At 37.6% G+C, this 15,516-nt stretch overlaps 1 protein-coding gene across 1 annotated transcript; it reads right to left on the bottom strand.

Annotated features, from left to right (window-relative positions):
- Window positions 1-13,215: 13,215 nt before the first annotated feature.
- On the bottom strand, window positions 13,216-15,005 carry LOC103515649. The gene is made up of 2 exons (XM_017446762.2): window positions 13,705-15,005; window positions 13,216-13,437 (listed from the first exon to the last, which is right to left on the bottom strand). Exons 1-2 carry the CDS (start codon window positions 14,217-14,219, stop codon window positions 13,254-13,256), a joined length of 699 nt encoding a protein of 232 aa, XP_017302251.1. The 5' UTR covers window positions 14,220-15,005; the 3' UTR covers window positions 13,216-13,253.
- Window positions 15,006-15,516: the final 511 nt, after the last annotated feature.

A 15,516-nucleotide genomic window follows, 5' to 3' on the forward strand; every position in this document is an offset into this window, starting at 1 on the left:
GTTTTCAAGCATATAATTATACACAATGCTAAACCGGTTCCAGGCCGAGTTGTTTCTCTTGCAAGCACACAATTTTGACTTTGATACACACACACACACATGTATCTCTTCGGATCTCGGCTTTTATTTGGTCCGTTCCCACCGATGTACTATCCAAGTGTTTGTTGGATTTGGAGTAATAATTGTGTGTAGGTATACTTGATAGGAATTATAGGGTTTGGTGAAGAAAACATTGCCATTTGCAGATTGGCCCAACTTTCAATAGTAATAATTGTGTGTAGGTATACTTGATAGGAATTATAGGGTTTGGTGAAGAAAACATTGCCATTTCATTACTAGAAACCAACATTCTGTTCTGAATAGTATTGCTGAACGGCCAACTAAAACTACATTAGATTGGTAATTAAAAATGAACAAACATGTTCTGCCTGTACCCATTCTTTTTTCTTTGTTCCTTGAGAATTCCATTTTTATTTTCGCTACCCATTAGACCAGATGATCTGCTGGGCGCAAAAACTTGCATACCTATGGATTCAAGCGGAATAACTAACATGTTTGGAATATTTGAGTGGAAATAGTCGAATGTGACGGGTCGTAATATGTTCAAACTGGTTCTGAGAGGCTCATAAATAAGATCCTTGTTTCTCAAGCCAAAACATTTTTGGACTGACTTATGAAACGAGCGTTGGAAATTTTTCCACCATAAATAAAAGATGATTTTGAGATTCTCACCTTCCTAGTATCTCTCGAAAATACAACATAGATTTCATCAAGAAAATCATTTTCAACTTGGCTTTGTTCAAAGCACATTCTTTGCTTGTGAAGTCCAACAAGAAATGAAAATCTCGATGTCATGTTTTGAATTTATACGCATGAGGTATATTGTCTAAATGCGTGTGAAAACGGATGCTGGAGTTCCGAGTTCTGAAGCTTTCTTGTGTTTGCTTGAACGACGCGACGCGCGACGGAAGAACTTACTGCTCTGCATAACAACCCTCAAAAGGCTGTTTGTAGTAGTCCCCCCAGTGGCATCAGGCCTCAGCAGCCAGATGGTGAACTCTCTAATGGCTCTTCGCGTGGTTCAAGTTCAAAGCTTCCGTGCACCGGAGACTCGAGATCAAAGTTTTCAAGCATATAATTATACACAATGCTAAACCGGTTCCAGGCCGAGTTGTTTCTCTTGCAAGCACACAATTTTGACTTTGATACACACACACACATGTATCTCTTCGGATCTCGGCTTTTATTTGGTCCGTTCCCACCGATGTACTATCCAAGTGTTTGTTGGATTTGGATCAAGATGGACGTGAGGTAATCCTATGGATTGCCCTGATTTTGTTTTCTTGAGTTTGCTTTAATTCAAAGGTCTCGCTTTAATTCAGAGGATGACGCTCTGTCGCTCAAAACTCGTTGAGTTTTTACTGTCCTTTTGGGGATACCACAAATTGTCCTTTTTTTGGATTGATAGTCTCAATAGACCAGACGTAATTATGACACCTTATTGATTGGGGGGAAAAACCCCAGAACCTCTGGTCAATCTTGCTATTGGTGTAACAGGTTGGTGAACCAAATTATAGAAGATACCATCGAATGAGTTGGGCTAGTAGCTAGTACTCAACATCTAATATACGTTCAGGCTATTTAACTTCTTTTTTTCCAGTTCTAGCCTTCTATCACAGTGATCTTATTTCTCACGGTGTAGCCTCGGGTATAGTTTTTTGAAACGCTCTTAGAAATGGACTGACCTAAATTTCGCCCATGGGTGATATCAATTAATTTATCTTGAAATTAAAAGCTATATTTAGAAGTTAACTCGGAACTGCTTTTTTTCCATACGTTTTTGTGTCCCAAGACGGATAGATTTAACTGGCACCAAAACCAATGTTGATGGAATTTACTTAGTAAAATAGTTGAAACTTTCAATCTTGAAAAGGTTTGGAGAGATATTCAGTATAAGGAACAACTTTTTTCTAACTTTAAACCTGGCACCAAAACCAATGTTGATGGTTGATGCAATTTACTTAGTAAAATAGTTGAAACTTTCAATCTTGAAAAGGTTTGGAGAAATATTCAGTATAAGGAACAACTTTTTTCTAACTTTAATTCAAATGGATATCCTGTCAAGATCATGATCTACATGTCTTTTCTTCTTTGAATAAGATTCTAACTTGGACTCTTGATGAACTTGCAAAGTGGCCGATGTGAACAAACTGTCCCCAAAACACAACCTCGACCCAAACTTTGGTACAGAATCAATAGCTCATCCCTAAAGGGAATTTAGCTGAAGAGTTTATAAATGATTTAGGTAAATATTCCAAATCAGAAGTCAAATCTACGTTCGTGTTACTTTCCAACAACTTGAGATATTTCACGAGATGTTGCCGTGGGCCGTAGGAGAGTCTTCCTGACGATCTACATGTCTTTTCTTCTTTGAATAAGATGCGAACTTGGACTCTTGATGAACTTGCAAAGTGGCCGATTTGAACAAACTGTCCCCAAAACACAACCTCGACCCAAACTTTGGTACAGGATCAATAGCTCATCCCTAAAGGGAATTTAGCTGAAAAGTTTATAAATGATTTAGGTAAATATTCCGAATCAGAACAGAAGTCAAATCTACGTTCGTGTTACTTTCCAACAACTTGAGATATTTCACGAGATGTTGCCGTGGGCCGTAGGAGAGTCTTCCTGAAGAGAAAACACAATATTTACATGAAGACATGAATATTGAAGATTCATAGAGGGTACATGAACATCTGGGTTCGGGGCGATCACGATATAACTTGGCGCCTAATTAATCACCCAGGATCGGACGTAGACCGCTTTGTAGATTTATCTGATATTTAGTGGTCAGCCAAGTTTCTTCCATTGGGAACTGATGTCTCTAAACAGTCTAAACTACACATACACAGGTAAGGTGTTGAAAATTGAGACAAGCTTGATACAAATCTATAAATGGTTTATTTCCTTGGCTTAGGCTTTCTAAACTACACATACACAGGTAAGGTGTTGAAAATTGAGACAAGCTTGATACAAATCTATAAATGGTTTATTTCCTTGGCTTAGGCGTCAGATGCCATTTTTCAACTGTAGACACTCTTTGCAGATCTAATCGCTTTTAAAACCTCTCGTATTTTCCAATATCTACCTACCCACTAACATTGTTTGAATTGGAAAATTGATAGACATTCACTCTTTGCAGATCTAATCGCTTTTAAAACCTCTCGTATTTTCCAATATCTACCTACCCACTAACATTGTTTGAATTGGAAAATTGAGGATTTCTAACTGGAAAATAAGAAAAGTAAACTAGAGTACTCAAACAAATTAATTTTTATAATTAAAAATCAGTCGAACAAAGGTCAACTTTGTGTGGACTTTATTATCGCTGCTGGGATTCGAACAGCAGTCATTGGATGTGAATCTAATACTTGAGCCAAACCAGTAATTGCTCATTCTACGCACATTCCAGCACGGGTTCAATTCCATTTCGTCCCATCTTGGGATTCGAACCTGGCTGTTCTCACTTTTCTTTACACATAATAATAGGAGCAGAGCAGATAATGATGATGATAACGGGTTAAACAGCTGGGATTCGAACAGCAGTCACTGGATGTGAATCTAATACTTGAGCCAAACCAGTAATTGCTCATTCTACGCACATTCCAGCACGGGTTCAATTCCATTTCGTCCCATCTTGGGATTCGAACCTGGCTGTTCTCACTTTTCTTTACACATAATAATAGGAGCAGAGCAGATAATGATGATGATAACGGGTTAAACTGAAATGAAAAGGTGTGTACAATAATGTATTATTGTTACAATGTGCCACGATGTATACAGGATGGCTGGCTATTCCTAGCAAACTGAGGATGTCACATGCATAACTTTTTATTGTTATGATTAATTTCATTAGGTAGGTTTATTACAAATAGGGAATCTTGTTTATATAATGGGTTAGATCCCGTAAATTAGGTAAATAAATAAATAACTCATGTTAGTTGTCCTGCTGGAAAATGTATTTTCATCTCAATATCTGTAAGTAATAGATATGAATGTGGTGGACGCTTTTGTCTTGGAAACGCTATAAACAGGGAGGAGAACAGCTAACCCTAACCAGCCTATAGTTAGCTGGCAGTTTCAAAGGGTTCTCCCTGCTTTTAAAGAATAAGCACAAGTCCTCACGATGGTTGACTGCGGTTCAGGGCGAGCCAATGTATTATTGTTACAATGTGCCACGATGTATACAGGATGGCTATTCCTAGCAAACTGAGGATGTCACATGACTCACATGCATAACTCATGGTAGTTGTCCTGCTGGAAAATGTATTTTCATCTCATTATCTGTAAGTAATAGATATATGAATGTGGTGGACGCTTTTGTCTTGGAAACGCTATAAACAGGGAGAATAAATAAAGAATAAGCCCAAGTCCTCACGATGGTTGACTGCGGTTCAGGGCGAGCCAATTAAACATGGCTAGAGACCATCACCCCGATGTATGGCAGATACAAGAAGATATCTTTTATTTACTCTGCCAACACCATTCGGCGAAAGCTAAAGCCGCTACAACAACAACAACAACAACAAATTTGATGTGAACAGGGCGTTTTCTTTTTCCAGGTGAGAATCTTCGCGCCGCTACCACCCTGTAATAATTGTATACTATACGGCGTTATAATAGAACAGATCATACGTAGAGAATAGCATATTCTATACTCTATAGAGTTGTATGTACATACGTTTACGATACCCAAGTTCAGTGCACTCTTCACATCTTCAGCTCTATAAACTCACATACGGAGGTACCTTTTATTTACTCTGCCAACACCATTCGGCGAAAGCCAAAGCCACTACAACAACAACAACAACAACAAATTTGATGTGAACAGGGCGTTTTCTTTTTCCAGGTGAGAACCTTCGCGCCGCTACCACCCTGTATTAATTGTATACTATACGGCGTTATAATAGAACAGATCATACGTAGAGAATAGCATATTCTATAGAGTTGTATGTACATACGTTTACGATACCCAAGTTCAGTGCACTCTTCACATCTTCAGCTCTATAAACTCACATACGGAGGTACATACTCTATGGACGCACATACGGCCCTATAGAAACACATACGGCTCCCTCGACGGAGAACTGCCCATAAATCCTGTCTGACTTTGGTGCTAACATGGCGGTAAGAAGTGGCTACCTCATATTCTGCGTAATTCTATAGAGTTGTATGTACATACGTTTACGATACCCAAGTTCAGTGCACTCTTCACATCTTCAGCTACGACTCTATAAACTCACATACGGAGGTACATACTCTATGGACGCACATACGGCCCTATAGAAACACATACGGCTCCCTTGACGGAGAACTGCTCATAAATCCTGTCTGACTTTGGTGCTAACATGGCGGTAAGAAGTGGCTACCTCATATTCTGCGTAGACTAGGCGTGACCTATCAATTTTCGTGTTGATTTATGAACGGAAGGAATGCCCCCCAGAGGCAGAAAGAGAAATGGATCTTCAACTTGGGTTTGTTCTAAGCACATTCTTTGCTTGTGAAGTCCCACAAGAAATGAAAATCTCGATGTCATGTTTTGAATTTATACGCATGAGGTATATTGTCTTAATGCGTGTGAAAACGGATGCTGTGGAGTTCCGAGTTCTGGCTTTCTTGTGTTTGCTTGAACGACGCGACGCGCGACGGAAGAACTTACTGCCCTGCATAACAACCCTCAAAAGGCTGTTTGTAGTAGTCCCCCCAGTGGCATCAGGCCTCAGCAGCCAGAAATGGATCGTCCCTTTCGACTCTCTATCGACCCTATTCGATCTTGAAAGCCAAACGACTTAAGACCACTTAAACATTGTTTATGTTATGTGAGAATGGATTTTTAGTGTCCATCTCTTGGAAGGCGTTTTTATTTTCATGAGATTATCCGATGTAACATTTTGGAGTTGGTCTTTTTTGGAGACAGACATGGAATTTTTCTCCTATTTGGAAGGAATTGGTTGGAAATTTTTCCACCATAAATAAAAGATGATTTTGAGATTCTCACCTTCCTAGTATCTCTCGAAAATACAACATAGATTTCATCAAGAAAATCATTTTCAACTTGGCTTTGTTCAAAGCACATTCTTTGCTTGTGAAGTCCAACAAGAAATGAAAATCTCGATGTCATGTTTTGAATTTATACGCATGAGGTATATTGTCTAAATGCGTGTGAAAACGGATGCTGGAGTTCCGAGTTCTGAAGCTTTCTTGTGTTTGCTTGAACGACGCGACGCGCGACGGAAGAACTTACTGCTCTGCATAACAACCCTCAAAAGGCTGTTTGTAGTAGTCCCCCCAGTGGCATCAGGCCTCAGCAGCCAGATGGTGAACTCTCTAATGGCTCTTCGCGTGGTTCAAGTTCAAAGCTTCCGTGCACCGGAGACTCGAGATCAAAGTTTTCAAGCATATAATTACTTTTGAGGGTTGCATAACAACCCTCAAAAGGCTGTTTGTAGTAGTCCCCCCAGTGGCATCAGGCCTCAGCAGCCAGATGATGAACTCTCTAATGGCTCTTCGCGTGGTTCAAGTTCAAAGCTTCCGTGCACCGGAGACTCGAGATCAAAGTTTTCAAGCATATAATTATACACAATGCTAAACCGGTTCCAGGCCGAGTTGTTTCTCTTGCAAGCACACAATTTTGACTTTGATACACACACACACATGTATCTCTTCGGATCTCGGCTTTTATTTGGTCCGTTCCCACCGATGTACTATCCAAGTGTTTGTTGGAAATCTTCCTTCACCACATATCATTAGGTGAAGTCAAAGGAACACTTTTGCTCTAATGTATTTGACTCTTCACTTTCTAGGTAATTAAAATCTAAGCGAGTGTAATAAATTATGTAGAGTCTCCCCGAGTGTTTCAAAACCCAGGTACGCCTCATCGCGGGCAAACAGTAGGCGAGATATCAACCAATGGTATTAAAGAGTAAAAGTCATCCTATGGAAGGAGGACTGGCAGAAACTTGGTCCGTATGGGGGGTACCGTGGGGGTTTTGAAGACCCCATTTTGATTTGGTGTCTTGTAAAAAGACCTCATCTCTTGAAGGTTTTAATGGAACTTTCTTAGAATCATGGACATTGGATTAATCGTTCACTCCACCAGTTTTTTGGGAGTACCTACCACTTTGATATTGAAAGAATCTGTTTTGGGTCACTGTACGGGACAACAGATTCCAAATTTCACCAGATTGAGCCCTAGTGTTTGGTCCACTCTGTAGGAATTTTCATTTAAATTATTAATTCTCACCTTGTTCTTGAGATTTTGATAATTCGGATTATATGGCTTCTGTTTTATCCGAAAATCTTAGAGATAATTGACCAATTATATCCCAATAATAATAGAGAGATCAAGATGGACGTGAGGTAATCCTATGGATTGCCCTGATTTTGTTTTCTTGAGTTTGCTTTAATTCAAAGGTCTCGCTTTAATTCAGAGGATGACGCTCTGTCGCTCAAAACTCGTTGAGTTTTTACTGTCCTTTTGGGGATACCACAAATTGTCCTTTTTTTGGATTGATAGTCTCAATAGACCAGACGTAATTATGAAAGATTTTGATAATTCGGATTATATGGCTTCTGTTTTATCCGAAAATCTTAGAGATAATTGACCAATTTTATCCCAATAATAATAGAGAAGGTTCTATTGGACTGCGTGCCCGGGTAATCACGACTAGCGTGACATGACCAACATTCTGAATTCACCTTCAGGCCAGACGAATTCGTCAATATTTGACCACTATACTTTTGATTGTCTAGTTTAAAGCGTATTCAAATTTTTTATTCACGCAATTCAAATTGAAGGAAATCTTGAAAATGTAAATTTTTCTGAATGATAGATATGAATTGCATGATACTCTCACTTAAATTAAGCACACTGTTCATAATAGTTCTTCATGTATCGTAAGAATCTAATTGGTATTTGTTTTATTCATTTTTTGGCCCTGAAGACAAAAAGTGATATCTTGTGATGTTGATTTTGTACCTTTCTCCCGAGCATGTTGGCTTGCATTCTGGTAGTATCAAAAAAGTACTTTTTTGGAGAGCCAGGATGTTTGTTGTTGAAATGTTTCATGCATTGAAAATCCAAAGTAGTTTCTTTCATATGATGGATCATCGTTCCCACTTGAGATTAATAATAAGGGCCTCAAATCCCCGAAGTTTATGAATTCCTTGTTAATCCATTGAGGCGTTTCTCCATTATATTTCCACTGTACTACTGTAACCTTTTCTTTTGTGGTAGTTCCTAACCTCTATGTTGTGGTGGGATCTTGACATATTGTATTTATTTGTTTAATATTTTCTAACTCAAATCCCCGAAGTTTATGAATTCCTTGTTAATCCATTGAGGCGTTTCTCCATTATATTTCCACTCTACAACTGTAACCTTTTCTTTTGTGGTAGTTCCTAACCTCTATGTTGTGGTGGGATCTTGACATATTGTATTTATTTGTTTAATATTTTCTATCAAACTTCATCACGAGGTTTGACATATGAGTGAACATCGTTGTTAAATACATCTCGAATATGATTGAGTTCATTCATGAAATGATCTATTAACTAAATTCATGTTGTTGCTAATATGTACCCCCAAAAAATACCACTTCGTGGCATAAAAAAGACCCCGCCAAGTCGTTCCTCCCAAAATAAATCAAGTGCCACAAAAAATATGGGACATGTGGAATGGAAAAATCCCTGGCTCTAGTATTGAACTCCGCCTTAGGGTTTGGGATGAACATCTTAATCACCAAAGTTATCGATTGCCGGAGGCCAATTAGTGACCAATGTCCTTCCTCTTGCTATTTTTAGGTCCCAATAGTAGATGCTGTAGAATGTAGATGTTCTGTCGTGTTGACATCTAGAGAAAATTTGTCACATGATGTGCATATACTCGTATTATTGATCATTTTTAAACCTTTAACAGAAATTACCTTTTATAGACTGTACTTAAAGATGAACATCAATCAAACTACTCAAAATGTAGGAGATAATTTTCAAGTACTCATACAAAGTGTGTTTATTTTCATTCTGATAAGCTTTTGTGTGAGATCTTTCTAGATTTTTGGAGAAGTCGTCGTCTATTGGTACTGGAAAGGTTCAATTCAAATTTGTCTTGAGTTTTCAGTAAATCACTTGGTGTCAACTTCCCATAACTAATCAAGTTAATCTGCTGTTAATCCAGCTCTACCTCTAGCTCGTTAGTTGTAAATTCATTATCATTTTACGCTACCGACTCCACCATTGTGACAAATCTTTCAATGTCCCATCCGTATTGTTTGAAATAGTTCATCAGTTTGTGACTGAACTTTGCCAGAGTGCCACTGACTTCGGAAATCGTGTTGATTCTTTCGCTATTGTGTGTACGCGGTAAATGGTTTAGTTGGATTTAATTTTTTACCACAAGAATCGCTTCATTTACACATGTTATTCTGTTATCCAGGTAAGAGGCTTCTTAGAGAGAATAAGAGGTGACTGATCCGAACTTTCTTTGGTCCTACGCGGTAAATGGTTTAGTTGGATTTTGTTAATTTTTACCACAGTCGCTTCATTTACACATGTTATTCTGTTATCCAGGTAAGAGGCTTCTTAGAGAGAATAAGAGGTGACTGATCCGAACTTTCTTTGGTCTTAATCCGTAGTTCAAGTTCATTTACAGTTAGAGATTATGTATATGTATGTTTAGGGAGTATGTTTAAGGTCCTTTATTCTTGAAAATCACCCTGTATGTGTCTAGAAGTCTGCTGTATGTTTAATGTAAATTTTCAGACCTATAATATTTATGCAGTGTTAGTATGGTTGTACGCGTTTTATGTAGGTGTGTGCTCATATTATCGCTTCATAATGTATATTCTATTGTTTACAATATTTACAACTTGGTAAGATAAATTAATTAAACGTGGTAAATATGGAGTCTGGGTCTCTCGGATGATGCTGATGCTTCAACGTCTGATTTCTTGTATGCAGTTGTTGTTCTATTTGTAAATTTACTTATCTCCTTTATTGCCTTATGAGTTATTTCAACGGCAAGTTTCCATTTCATTTTTTTTTTTTTTATCTTATCTGGAAGTAATTTAACAGTTTATTGATACAGTGAATTGCTCTGGAAATTGATTTGGGAGAGTCCCTATGATGTATGATTTTGTGCCGTATTGCCTAATGTTGTACTTGGCCGAATTTCTTATAGCATACCTGTGAGGAAGGTTAAACACATTTTACATGAATCCACTAATCCTCTATCTTACTATTTTTACACCAGACGTAGACCATTCCACCATTGCTGGTCAATGTAAAATTATAACTTTCAATTCCTTCAAATGTAAATGTAAACAAAGTCTTTGGTGTTGTCTTTCTTTGATGTTTTGACAATTTGTTCAATTTTCACCTGGACTTAAATCAACCTTGATTTCATCAATAGCTCTCACGGTGCGTTATCATTTTCCATATTCTACAATTACCCGTGCTATGTTTTGAGAACGATTTTGCCTTGTGTATTTCTTTCAATGTAAACAATGAAATTTAATCCCCGCCGGTTGTGGGCCGAACTCCAGTGGATTTTTACACCAGACGTAGACCATTCCACCATTGCTGGTCAATGTAAAATTATAACTTTCAATTTTTTCAAATGTAAATGTAAACAAAGTCTTTGGTGTTGTCTTTCTTTGATGTTTTGACAATTTGTTCAATTTTCACCTGGACTTACCTTGATTTCATCAATAGCTCTCACGGTGCGTTATCATTTTCCATATTCTACAATTACCCGTGCAATGTTTTGAGAACGATTTTGCCTTGTGTATTTCTTTCAATGTAAACAATGAAATTTAATCCCCGCCGGTTGTGGGCCGAACTCCAGTGACAATGTTTATTTACACCATGCTTTTTACGACTATACGGTTAGTGTTAATGGTTTTATATTGTTTTCGTTGACTTGTGACTTCGTTTATGTCTCATACGAACACCACGCCGTCAGAATTGCCTTCATTTAGATTAATTGGGTGTTAGGAAGAAGGTATTGAAAATTCAGATTTATCAATGGCCACCAGCGGCTTCAGCATTTGTTCACTCCATTGATGTCACCCTAAAACAGCACGTGTATTTCTTTCAATGTAAACAATGAAATTTAATCCCCGTCGGTTGTGGGCCGAACTCCAGTGACAATGTTTATTTACACCATGCTTTTTACAACTATACGGTTAGTGTTAATGGTTTTATATGGTTTTCGTTGACTTGTGACTTCGTTTATGTCTCATACGAACACCACGCCGTCAGAATTGCCTCCATTTAGATTAATTGGGTGTTAAGAAGAAGGTATTGAAAATTCAGATTTATCAATGGCCACCAGCGGCTTCAGCATTTGTTCACTCCATTGATGTCACCCTAAAACAGCACTAGTTGTGTCATCCATCTCGTCTGATCACAATTTCTAAAAGAATTCAATTTGAAACTTTGATTTTCTAGGTATTTGAAATTTTTATTATACACTTGGAGACTTGGAGGTTAAGAGCAAACTTATTTGAAAGTAGCCTAAAGTTTGGCCCTTAAACAATACATAACGTGTTCAGAACACATATTCCGCATTTGCAATTCTCTGAAGACACCACCCTGCCCGAAGACAACAATGGGTGATGTTATAATTCGGTGAGTATACAAATAACAATCCGTCTGGAGGTAGAACAAGACAATTGGGGGAGTGGTGAAATACAAACACTCAAGACGTCAGACTAAATTTTTACATCAACCGAACCCTTCTGTCCTTACAAGGGTTCTCCGGAAGTTTGGATAATTTACAAGCGACACACCTGTGCAGGGCCTGATTTATTAATTGACCCCCTGATCATGACATTATTGCTTCTTGTACCCATCAAGTTTAGTGCTGGAAGCTGGAACGAACCTCACCATTCTTTCCATTAGTGTGGCTTTGATTCCCCTGACAAAATTTGGTGATTGATCTACAGGGCTCGTCAAATGACGATATTTTTTTGTTTATTTTATTATTCTCCCAATAAAACTTTTTAACGTTTCCTTCCTACAAAACAAAACTTTTCCCTACATGACACATTGGCCGATTGGCACAGCTAATTTTCAATTGGTGGGTCCAGAATTGCGTATGAGCTCAAATTGGCTACAATATGACAAATATTTTAACTTTGGCTACCTGTGACCTGTAATATGATATCGTCTCTCAAATTTACATGCAACACCTCTCTTGCCCTTCCATCACATTTGACGTTACATGACACATTGGCCGATTGGCACAGCTAATTTTCAATTGGTGGGTCCAGAATTGCGTATGAGCTCAAATTGGCTACAATATGACAAATATTTTAACTTTGGCTACCTGTGACCTGTAATATGATATCGTCTCTCAAATTTACATGCAACACCTCTCTTGCCCTTCCATCACATTTGACGTTGAACTTAAAATCCAGTAGGTAAAGATCCTTGCAAAGTACCATAATGGAGTAGGAGGTCAGAGATGGGATCTCTATCAAGATCCAAGAGTTCTATTAACCCAGTACCGTTTGACGTTGAACTCAAAATCCAGTAAAGATCCTTGCAAAGTACCATAATGGAGTAGGAGGTCAGAGATGGGATCTCTATCAAGATCCAAGAGTTCTATTAACCCAGTACCTCCAACTCTGACCTGTATGTGAGTTTGATGGATGATGGTTACTCTTCTCTATTATTGTCTTGATGTTTTATACTTCTTAGAAATATCGTTAATGTTATGTTCGTATTAGTCGCCTACGCTAAATCTTCGTCATCTCTGTACCTCTAGAACTCTGTATAGCCAAACAAAAATAAATGCACTATTATCGTTTAGCCAGTTAGTCCATTGGAAGAGTGTGCAGTGTGTTTGAATGTTCATATCGTACAATCTAGCTTTTATGAAGTGATGATCAATGTTTACAATCATCGTACCTACTTTTGAATGTCATATGAAACAAATGTGGAGTAAAGGTAGATTATCGTTTTAACTAAACATTCAACAACCCACTCTTCTCTTGTTTTATACTCAATTGCCACGAGATTTGAATAAATCACACGTTTGTAAAATGTACAAATATTGAATTTAATTTTGATTTTAAATTAATTTCGAACGGTTTTATCAAAATCCTTGTTTTATACTCAATTGCCACTAGATTTGAATAAATCACACGTTTGTAAAATGTACAAATATTGAATTTAATTTTGATTTTAAATTAATTTCGAACGGTTTTATCAAAATCTTGGTCAATGATAGCTATTTCCTCATCATCACTCGAAGTAATAGTATCTTTGATATTTTCTATTTGGTCAATGTTCTTGTTCATCTCATCACCTTTGTCAAAGGTTCCCTCCCCAGGTTCGGATACTTTGAGACAACTCTTGGACTTTTTGATCAAAATCTCGTAATGTGCACTACTACGGCAGTTATTAGAGAAGTTACATGCTAACCGTACGAAATTGGAAGTAATTTTGCAAATGATGTTTTTGGGTTGTAATGTGCACTACTACGGCAGTTATTAGAGAAGTTACATGCTAACCGTACGAAATTGGAAGTAATTTTGCAAATGATGTTTTTGGGTATTCTTGTTCATCTCATCACCTTTGTCAAAGGTTCCCTCCCCAGGTTCGGATACTTTGAGACAACTCTTGGACTTTTTGATCAAAATCTCCATAGAATCTTTCGCAGGAAATTTAGTGATTGCAGATATTTCATCATCGTCTGATAGTTGGACATCAATTGATGCAGTTGTGATGTTACTCGTCTTAGATGGGTTCTTCAAAATGGACTTACGCGCAGAAATGGAACTCTTTTTCTTCAGAAGAATTTCCAAAGAGTCTTTGACTGTGGGAAATATGTGTGGTGGTTCCTCTTCATCTGTGAAATTGTCTTCTGGCGTGCTACTTTTAGTAGCTGGGAGCACATCACTTTTATCTTCATTCGATGTAAACTTGACCGCTGATTGTTGGAAATAGGATGACCTCTTCAGAATACCTTTGGATGGTACATGAGTCAAATGGTATTGAATTGAATCCACATTGGCATCATAGGTTTTGACCAGATCTTCAAGCTCTGGGGTGACTTCTTTTTCGGTTGGATCTAGCATGCATTGTGTTTTCAACGTTCTTTTAGGTGTTACCATTGATGTCAGTTTCTGAACAGGATTGTTTTCTTGGTCCATTCTGAATTTCTAATGAACTGTTATTTATTATTCTTGTCTTGAGTGCAAATTAATTTTTTCGTTTTATTAGGTTTTATTATTTATCTAGGATAATCCGGCTATTATAATTTGTATTTGTTTGTGTGTAGCGACTGGTTTTTGCAGAAACATTACATGACCGATCATCGTAAACACAGAATGGCTAGGAGTGAAAAGTGTTTTAATGCCCCTTGACTTCGTTCGACATTCAAAATGTTCAAGAGAAGAAAAGAACGTCTAAATTTAAAATCAAAACTCAATATAGACTTAATTTTTGGCAGGTATTGTCGTAATGTAACTTTAATTTAAAGGTTATTTGAATTTCCGTTGTTGTTTGAGAGAGTGCGAATGTTCTCGCCACATTCTTACATATCATCAGAACAGAGACAATGCGTGTCAGAATATTTTGGCAAATACAATTGACATTTTGTGTTGATGAGTCGAAATTCGCATATTTCCAAATTCTCACTCGGCAACTTGGTCTTGTCAATTTTTTATTTATGGTTACAATAATAAATAAAACGCTACATCTAATTAGATTGCAATTTCTTTTATGTATGCAGTTGACGAAATTGCACGTTCAACAGTTGTGACAGTTGGTTTATTGTTTTTCTGGCCTGTGGGGGCACCTTTAATTAGCTGCCAAGGCTATATTGGGCCTTGCCAAATTCAACCCAACTCCTCAATAGTTTTTTGTCTTACGAAGTTGTGTGCCCTCCGACTTAGAAAGTTGGCACTTTTAATAAAATTCACCCAAGTTATTCTTTGCTCTTGAATGAGCAAATTGTATTATCATAGAGGACATTGACCTTCTTGTTCATCTTGTTTGGTTTCTTTCCATCTCCTTCGTCATTTCTTCTCCCTTTTCTTCTTCGTATTGTTCTGTGGTCTTCTTTAGAGCCATCTTCATCTTGTTTGGTTTCTTTCCATCTCCTTCGTCATTTATTCTCCCTTTTCTTCTTCGTATTGTTCTGTGGTCTTCTTTAGAGCCATCTTCGTATTGTGTGTGGACTATGTGAAGTCCAGCAGATAGTAACAAATTGTTTGCTGACTTGTGACATCTTGTGTAATTGTATGGTGAGTTTGTTTAGCTTTTAATATGTGATGTCACATCTCAATTAACGCTGCTGTATTATACATTTAAGATTTAACCTTGACTCAACATTCGATAGAGTTTAATTAGTGGTCACTAAATTTGTTCTTGAAGAAATGTCTATTCTTAACTAAACTCCGTCTATTCTTTAACTATCCCTTTCTTCATTTGAGAAGGTATCCACAA

Source organism: Diaphorina citri, unplaced genomic scaffold, assembly GCF_000475195.1.
Source record: "Diaphorina citri unplaced genomic scaffold, Diaci psyllid genome assembly version 1.1 scaffold1388, whole genome shotgun sequence".
NCBI classification, from domain to species: domain Eukaryota; kingdom Metazoa; phylum Arthropoda; class Insecta; order Hemiptera; family Psyllidae; genus Diaphorina; species Diaphorina citri.

What these genes read in the sequence shown, in the direction of transcription:
- LOC103515649 (XM_017446762.2), bottom strand. Translation starts at nt 14,219, where the DNA reads ATGGACCAAGAAAACAATCCTGTTCAGAAACTGACATCAATGGTAACA. An exon ending in GCGAAAGATTCTATGGAGAT is followed by an intron (nt 13,438 to 13,704) that starts TTTGATCAAAAA and finishes ACATTACGAGAT; the next exon opens with TTTGATCAAAAAGTCCAAGA.